This window comes from Leopardus geoffroyi, chromosome D1, assembly GCF_018350155.1.
Source record: "Leopardus geoffroyi isolate Oge1 chromosome D1, O.geoffroyi_Oge1_pat1.0, whole genome shotgun sequence".
Taxonomy (NCBI): domain Eukaryota; kingdom Metazoa; phylum Chordata; class Mammalia; order Carnivora; family Felidae; genus Leopardus; species Leopardus geoffroyi.
In genome coordinates, this window is record NC_059329.1 from 115,390,180 (window position 1) to 115,398,840 (window position 8,661).

At 68.8% G+C, this 8,661-nt stretch overlaps 1 protein-coding gene across 8 annotated transcripts; it reads left to right on the forward strand.

Annotated features, from left to right (window-relative positions):
- Positions 1–967: 967 nt before the first annotated feature.
- Positions 968–4,104, forward strand: HRAS (HRas proto-oncogene, GTPase). 8 transcript variants are annotated; one of them, XM_045486480.1, is made up of 6 exons: positions 968–1,080; positions 2,191–2,356; positions 2,534–2,712; positions 2,811–3,027; positions 3,139–3,220; positions 3,673–3,786. In XM_045486480.1, exons 2-5 carry the CDS (start codon positions 2,246–2,248, stop codon positions 3,199–3,201), a joined length of 570 nt encoding a protein of 189 aa, XP_045342436.1. In that variant the 5' UTR covers positions 968–1,080; positions 2,191–2,245; the 3' UTR covers positions 3,202–3,220; positions 3,673–3,786. The 8 variants fall into 8 exon arrangements, with proteins under 8 accessions (XP_045342436.1, XP_045342437.1, XP_045342432.1 ...); XM_045486481.1 differs by having other exon boundaries at positions 2,868–3,027; XM_045486476.1 differs by lacking the exon at positions 3,139–3,220 and having other exon boundaries at positions 3,673–4,104.
- Positions 4,105–8,661: the final 4,557 nt, after the last annotated feature.

An 8,661-nucleotide genomic window follows, 5' to 3' on the forward strand; every position in this document is an offset into this window, starting at 1 on the left:
TGGGGGAGCTAGGTGGGCCGGTCTGCGGGGCCTGCCCAAGTTGGGCGAGGCTGGTGGTGAGGGGATGCGGGAGAGGGGCTGCGCGCTGCTGAGAAGCAGCTGAAAAGACAGCGGGTCTCGCTGTTCCGCGGGCTCAGATGGGTCCCCGCCCAGCCGAGACGCCCCTGCACCGCCTGGCCCTGGGCGCACCGGCTGTGCCGCGCCCAGGACTCCGCCGGAGGTGCCGGGTGTCCTGGGAGGGTTGCTGGCGCCCGCTCCGGAGCCACCTGCGGGGAAGACGGGTGTCGGGCAGCCGAGCCCGCGGTCGCTGGGGGACCCAGAGGCTCCCGGCGCGGCCCGGGCCTGCTCCAGGCACCTGACCCCCGTCCCCGCCGCCCTCTCCGCCTTCCTCCGGCCCCCAGCCCGGGGGTCGTCCGCGGTGCTGACCCTGTGGGTCCCAGCGTCCCTGAGGCTCGTCCCGCGGACTGACCCTTCCGCTCCGGGGGCCCCTCGGCGGGCTGCGCGTCGGGGGGCAAGGAAGTCCTCCCCGCCAGGGCAGGGGGCTCGAGCCGGACCGCAGCGACCCCGCCCCAGTCTACACCCGGCCAGGGACCCGCTCCCCTGCGGGGCTGCTGTCTCCTCGGGACAGTCCCGACCCTTTCGGGGGAAGCCGTCGTCCCCGGACCCGCGACCCCAGCGTCCTCCCGCCCGCCCGAGCCCAGCCCCCCTAGGCCGCGGCCCACGAGGGCCTCCAGGGCCGGCACCGCCCTCCGCGCCGTTTCCCGGAAGCCCCGCCCGGCCGCGGCCTTTGACAGGCGGGCCGGCCGGCCAACCGGAGCGGGGCGGGGCGGGGCGGGGCGGGGCCCGGCGCAGGCAGCCAATGGCAAGCCGCGCCGGGCTGACGGACGGGGCGCGGGGCGGAGCGTGCGCCGGCCCGGCCAAGTGTCCGCCGCCCGCGCGCCCCGCCGCCCGCAGCCCGAGCCGCACCCTCCGCGGACGGAGCCCATGCGCCGGGCGACCCGCGCGCCCCGGCCCCGGCCCCCTTCCCCGCCCCCGCCCCGGCCCCGGCCCCGGCCCCGGGGGCAGTCGCGCCAGTGAGCGGTGAGTGCGGCGGGGGCGGGCGGCGGGCGGCGGCCGGGGCTGCGGGGCGGCCGGGCGGCCGGGCGGGCGGCTGGCGGCGGCGGCGGGGCGCGCGGGGGCGCAGGTGAGCCGCGGGCGGCGGCAGGGGCGCTGTGCGTCCGCGTCCCCGGCCCTGCCCTGCGCGGGGCCGCGGCCGTCGCGGGGTCGCCCGCCCTCCGGTCGCGAGGCTGCCCCCCGAGTGCTCCGGCACCAGGCGGCCATCACGCGCAGCCGGCGAGCCGGGGTGCAGGAAATCACTGCCCGCTGACCGCGCAAGGGCGTCCGCTCGTGAAACCGCACAGACTGGGGCACCCCAGCCGGAGGCCTTGGCCCTGGCCTTCGTTCTTTGTCACCTGTGCGCCCGCTGCACACGTCGTTTGGGTCTGTTCCTCTCAGTCAGCTGCGTATCGGGAACCTTCCCCCCACCTCCCACCCCCACCCCCACCCGGCTGCCTCATCTGCCTTCTTTTCTCCAAAGTTCATACGGCAACAGGATACCGGGGTTTTCCCGTTATTTTAACGTGTGCCGGTCTCCTTGCAGTGCGGGCAGAGCCCACAGAGGGCAGGGGGTTTTGTCTGCCTGTCACCGTGCGCCCGGAGCAGCAGCTGGCATACAGTAGGCGCTCAGTAAATACTTGTCAAATGCAGCAACACGCTCCGTGGGGCCCGGAGCGGGTTGTAGGCGGGCACTGGCCTGCCTGGGCACGCTGCTGGGCGCTCCACGGTGGCAAGACCTGTTTTCGCAGGGAGGGGAACTGGGAACCGCCGCCTGCAGGGCCTCCGGTTCAGGCTTTCTGCCTACCCAGCAACTTCTAATTCGGGTGCGTGGTTGGGAGATGCTCTCAGCTGTCAGCCCTGCCTTTGGGGGGCCAGCTCCCTGCCTCTCTGACAGCCATTACCTGCAGCTGGAGGCGGGGCCGTCTCCCACCCCTGGGCTGGAGGTGCCACAGGTGGGCGGCTGGGCCTCCATGCTGGCTGCCACCCCTGTTACCTGGTTGTCTGGGGCCAGAGGGTGGGACGGGCCAGCCCAGGGAGCTCAACAGGCCTGCTCTGTGGGGCCTGGCCTGTGGCCGAATGCGGCTTCCTCGGCAGGTGGGACAGGAGACCACCCCGGTGGGTGCCGTGTGCCGCGATCCCCTGAGGAACGATGACGGAATATAAGCTCGTGGTGGTGGGCGCTGGAGGTGTAGGGAAGAGTGCCCTGACCATCCAGCTCATCCAGAACCACTTCGTGGACGAGTATGACCCCACCATCGAGGTGAGCCGTGCCGCCCCTGTTCCCAGCCCTCCATCCTGATGTGGGCTCCTCTTCTGTCTGCCTCCCTCCCTCCCAATGCCTAGGGGCGGGGCATGGGTGGGGCCCCGGGAGGGGCCGCTGCTTTGCTCGGCTCCTCCTAGGAGAGGTGGGGTGGTCCCTAAGCGCTGTCCTCTGCAGGACTCCTATCGGAAGCAAGTGGTTATCGATGGCGAGACGTGCCTACTGGACATTTTGGACACGGCGGGCCAGGAGGAGTATAGCGCCATGCGGGACCAGTACATGCGCACCGGAGAAGGCTTCCTCTGTGTGTTTGCCATCAACAATACCAAGTCCTTTGAGGACATCCACCAGTACAGGTGAGCTGCTTGCCGGCCCCCAGGGGCCCTCCCTGTCCCCTCTTTCCCTTTTTTTGTCCCTTTCTCTCTCTCCGTCTTTCTCTCTTTTTGCTCTCAAGGCCCTGGATGCAGCTATGCCTGCAGCCCGTGACTGGATCACACCTCCTTCCTTGCAGGGAGCAAATCAAGCGAGTGAAGGACTCCGATGACGTGCCCATGGTGCTGGTGGGGAACAAGTGCGACCTGGCCGCGCGCACCGTGGAGTCCCGGCAGGCGCAGGACCTGGCCCGCAGCTACGGCATCCCGTACATCGAGACGTCGGCCAAGACTCGCCAGGTGAGCCGGCTCCCCACCCCCGCCGCCAGCCAGGGACCCCCCCCCCCCCCAACGCCCCGCCCCAACCCTGCCAGGGAGCAGTGCTTTATTGCCCCCTCTCCCCCAACACAGGGCAGCCGCTCTGGCTCTGGCTCCAGCTCCGGGACCCTCTGGGACCCTCCGGGACCCCCGTGACCCAGCGGCCCCTAGCGCTGTAAGTCTCCCCGGATGGCAGGGCAGTGAGGGCGGCCAGGGCCCAGGGTCTGGGCTGACACAGCTCCAGGGGGAGGTGGAGGTCCCTGGAGAGAGCTGCCCTGAGCCAGGCCGGAGCGGTGACCCTGGGGCCCTGGCCCCTCTGCCCCCAGAGATCCCCGTGGGCCCTTGTTGGCCCTGACCCCTTAGCAGGCTACGGGGGATGAGGGTGGTAGGTCAGACGGGAGTGGGACACGGGGTGTTCAAGCTCGGAGCCAGACCTTGGGGCCGCCCTGTGGGGGAGCCCCTGGGGATCAGGCCACCCGGTGGGGGCAGCCCTGGGGCTTCCTGCCTGTCGGGGCAGGGGTGGGGAGGAGGCGGGCAAGGGGCTGGAAGTCTGCATGAGCTCGAGGCAGGGGTCCCTGGGTTTCCTCCCCTGCTGAGTCCCCCTCTGAGCCGGCCCCTTCCTCCTAGGGTGTGGAGGACGCCTTCTACACGCTGGTCCGAGAGATCCGGCAACACAAGGTGCGGAAGCTGAGCCCGCCCGACGAGGGTGGCCCCGGCTGCATGAGCTGCAAGTGCCTGCTCTCCTGACGTCCCCTCCGCATCCACCCTGGCGGCCCGCTGGCCCTCTGTGCCCCACGAGCACAGGCACGGGGTCCGGAGGTGCCGGATGCCGGGAGGAGGTGCGGACGGAGGACGGAGGAGGGGAAGGAAGGAAGGAAGCACTCCCGGAGTCCGGCCAGCCCCGGGCTCTCTGGACAGAGTGACCGCAGACCTCCCAGGACGCTTTGCACGGACTGTCGTGAACTGACGCCACCGGCACCCCGCTGTTACTCTCCTCCCAGCCCCGTCCTGGCCCGCTGGGCACAGGCTGAGTTGCAGTAAATTATTTGATGGTCTTGACCGTGGCGTCTGGCCGAGGTTGGGAGGCACAGGGGAACCTCAGCTTTGCGTGCCGGGCGACCCCTGTGCAGGGGCGCGTGGCAGGGGCTGGTCCTGCGGCCGGGGCCGAGCCGCCGGTCTCTGTTCGGGGCATCTGGCGCTTCTTGCCGAGAGCCCTGGGCGCTGTGGTTGCAGGCTGGCTCTGTTTTACCACAAAAACACCTCACTGAACTTGAAACAGCACAGGGGGGATTGAAGCCAAGGCTGTGTGTCTTCCCCTGGAGGGGGAGGCCCCCGTTAGTGACCAGGCGGGGGGGGGGGGGGGGGGGCAGGGGTGCTGGAGTCTGCCACCTGGGAGCCTCTTCTGCTGACTCCAGGGGGCGTCACATTTCCTGAGCTTGGGGACCCTGAGAGGCAGGTGCCGACGACGGCAGAGGGAGGGTCTCGGCCTGCCAGGTCCGCACCTGCCGCCTCCTCTCGTCTGACCTTTTCGGCCCAGGACCCCAGCACGTCTCCTTGGCCTCAGCCTCTGCCCTGTTGGTGCCAGGTGACTGACTGCTAGGACCTGGGGTCTGGCGGAGCCTGCTGCCCTGTGTGGGTGAGGGTGGGGCCGACCCGCTCACCCCTGCTGCCCCTTCGTTGGGGCGGCCTGCTGCTCTCAGAGCTGCCTTAGGTCACCTATGTGGATCTGTGGGCCATACCCAGGTCCCTGACAGCCACTTACCGCTCTGACAGGGCCCGCCGGCTTGGGGCCAGAATCCAGGACCGGCCAGGGCCACGGGGGGCTTGGTCCCTGTCCGGGGGGGCCGGGGGGGGTGGTTGTGTTGCCTCTGTTCCTCCCCCAGAGCCTCGGGGCCACCACACTCATCACTGTCTCCTCCAGAGGCCCTCGAGCATATAGCTTCTCTGTGGGCGCAGAGGTCAGAGGGTTGCAGGAACGTTGGCGGCCTTGGGGCAGTGGCGGGGCGCTGCCCTGCCTCTGTGCTGGCCATGCCAGTCTCTACCCAGAGAGGGGCATCAGCTGCAGGCCACGGGGCAGCACAGGTGGACGGGGCGCTCCAGCTTCATGTGTGGTGGGCTGGCCAGACCCTGTCACTGGGGTCCCAGTGGGGTTCCAGGGCCGGGTGTGTAGTGTGGTCCCTGGGGTGGCCCTGGCAGGTGCTGAAGGGAAGGGGACCCAGTGTTGTAGCTCTGAGTTCTAGTTTCTGGTTCACTGGGAGCTTTGAGAGGGACTTCTGGCAGCAGGCGGGCCAGAGAGGGTTCTGGGTGGGGTGGGGGGGGGGGGTGCAGCAGACAGGCCAGATCCGGAGACAGGTGTGCGGCCGCAGGCCCCGTGGAGGTTCCCTCCTGCAGCCGCTCCAAGGCCTTGAGGTTGGCCTGGCCGAGAGGGGGTCCGGGTTGCTCATGTTGGGTGGCTGGGCTGGGGAGCGTCTCAAAGCTAGGAGAAGGTAGGGGGGGCCTGGGTGCCAGGGACACTTGTTCCGGGCCCAGGGGCATCGTGGGGAGCTCGAGTTTTGCTCAAGAGATGGGGGGGGGGGGTGGTTAGTTTCTCCAGCTGTCTGTCCTGAGCGGGGTGGGGCACCAGGGTACCCTCGTGGCTCCCTGCGCGGCCACCTTGGCCTGACACACAACAGCCCTCCAGGCAGCTGACCCCCAGCCCCCGCAGCGAGTGCCCGGATGCCCAGCCCTGGCTGGCTCCCAATCCCAGAGCAGGAGAGGAGACGGACGGAGACTGGAGGGAGGCCCACTTGGTGGGGTGGCTCATACTTGGCCCTTGGAGGCTGGGCCATGAGGTGCCTCAGCACCACGTCGTCCTCCAGGGCCCAGGTCTGGGCCAGCGTGTCCTGCAGAAACTCCAGAGACTCCAGGGGCGTCCTAAGAAGCGTCTGGGAGTCAGGCCAAAAGGGGCCCCACCCTGCTGCCCCAGGGGCCTCCCAGGGGCAGCTGCTGGGGGTCCGGCTGTGCCCAGGAGCGTCTTGGGCAGTGCCACAGCAGCGGGGGGGGGGGGGGGGAAGGCCCCCTGCCCGCTGGTCCTCAGGGCAGTGTCCCCTGCCCGACCTGCACACCCAGCCCTCCCTCCGAGGCCCCTGCCCACCGCCTCCACAGGCTCACTCGCTTCTGTGCACGTTGAGGACAGTGTGGGCCGTGGCCATAAGCACGTGCTCGCCGTCCGGGATGTACACATTCCAGAGCTTCGGGGTGAGCGAGAAGGGGGTCTGTGGGGCCAGCAGGCGTGGGAAGAACAGCCTGAGCAGGACCCACTGAGGTCTCAGCACGGGCTAGGAACCTCCTTCTACCCGCAGCCCCCGCGGCCCCCCATACGGGTGCACTTGAGAGGACGGACAGGCCGCTCGGGATCGTGAGGGCCTGGCCAGCATGACCGCAAACGTGGGGGGCAACGGATGCTGCCCCACGCTCAGTGGCAACATGACCCCAGGCTGGTGGCAGCACAGGCCAAGGGCCTGTCCACACGCCAGGCTGGCCTGGCCATCCGTGCACTGCCGCCTCCTGCAGGGGGGCCCTGGGCTTCCCCAGGGCGGGTCTTAGCTTCCGGCCCCCGCCCTAGAGGCCCTGCGTGTGGCCTGGCTTGTCTGGGGGGTGGGGCCGAGCGCGGGCCTCCCTCGGGGCCAAGGGCGGCGAGCGGCTCAGGGACTAGGTCTCCTGGGGTGGCCGCAGCCGTCACTGAGACACTGAAGGACCCACTGGGCGGTGCACATCTGCCCCTCCTCCTGGCGGGAGGGCCGTAGGTGTTCGGGACTGGCCGGGGGTCGGAACCTTCCTGTGCCAGGGCCCCGTGGAACCAGGCGGACACGCACCCCACGGCCCTGCTCAGCCCCGAGTGCGCCCCTGGGTCCCCCAGGAGAAGTCACCAAAGCCTTGCCGGCTGCACGGAGCTCTGCGCCCCTCTCCCCCCCCCCCCCCCCCCGCCCCCACACGGCCAGGGCCTCTGGGACGCTGCTACTCGCCACGTGTTTCTTCAGCTTTGGGGGCACTCTGTCTAGAATGTGCTGTGACGGGCCCGGAATGAAGAAGCCCGAGAAGGCCCCAGGCCCGCCGACAGTCGGAGCCTCGTCCCCACCGGGTGGGGGCTGAGTGCCTGACAGGGGCCTCCTCTCTGTGCAGTGGCTCCGCTGTTTGCACAGCCCTCCCGAGCCCTGGCTGGACACGCGCTGGGAAGAGCCTGGGGTGGCAGGGGCAGAGGACACCCCTCCTCACAGAGAGCCGGCCGGGCTGGTGCCCTGCGCTGGGGGCCGGGCGTGTCTGGCCAGCACCCTCTTCCCTGCAGCGGCCACAGCAGGGGCAACGGGGTTCCAGGCACAGGGGCAGGGAGTGTGGCCCACAGGGAGGCCGGGGGCGGGTGTGTGCGTGCAGCCCCCACGGCTCGCCACGAGCGCCTCGGAGGCCACGTTTCTCTGGGCTCAAGTCTACGCACAATGAGATGCAAACACCTCAGAAAGTTGGATGGGTTACGTTCATTCTGCTGTTTTCAGTTTGCCTCCACTAAAGCTCGCCGTGGGATGTGTGGAGCCCCCCCGCCCGGCCCAGCTCCCAGGTAGCTGGTCTCATCACCTACCGCTGGATTCTGTCCCGTTCTGTGACTTTCCAGCGTTTATCCAAGAGTATCTGCCTGCAGGTGTCAGGAGTGCAGCAGGGAGCGCTGGCACGCAGGCTGTGTGGACGTACGTTTTCAAACCAGTGGGGTCAGTACTCAGGGGCAGGTGCGTGCTGCGCTTTGGAGGCGGCCGGACTGCCTGCCGGCACGGCGGCCTCGCTGTGTGCCCGCCACCTGCCCTCCTCGCCCCGCCAGCGCTGGATGCCGTCAGCCTTGCCCACAGGCGGGTGCTGCTGTCTCGTGCTGTCAAGGTTCGGCACGTTTCTGCGCGTTGACTTGCACGCGCACACACACACTGCATCCATGCGCATCTGTGTGTCTGTAGCTGCTTCGTGGAAGTGTCTGTTCAGATCTCGAGCCCATTCTGCGCCTGGTCGTTTGTCAGATCACTGAGCTGGCTGGTCTCGGTCTGCGGGGGCCCTTCTACACGCGCGACCTGGCATCTGTCTCCTCCGTCACTTTCCGTCTTGCTGTCTGAATGGTGCCTTTTGCAGAGTGAACATTTTTAATTTAGATAAACTCCTGTTTGTCAATGACTTCCTTCCTGTCCTCTCTCGGTGGACCAGCCTCTTCCTCGGCATCCACGGCCCTGCTCTCTTCTGGTGTTCTGGTTTTCTCATGCCCCAAATGAGTTACCCTCACCCTGCAACACGGCCGGGGGCTTAAAAGGCAGTCACAGATGGGAACGCAGCTGGGCCCCTGAGTTCACATATGGAACAGGCTGCTTTTGGGGATGGCGGCACATTGGCCCCGAGTCGAAAATGCCTCCCACCTGACCCTCACAGAACACCTCACCGATTCTGTGCCGACGGGCAGGGTTTGCTCCCCAGATCTGGGCCCGTCTCTGCGAGGCGCACAGAGTGGTGGCCGTGGGGTGGTGGGTGTTTGGGTGGTGGCTAGGGGCTTCGGGGGTTGGTGGAGGCTGGTCGCAGGTTGGCAGCGACACGGCCGCACTCCGGGGGCCA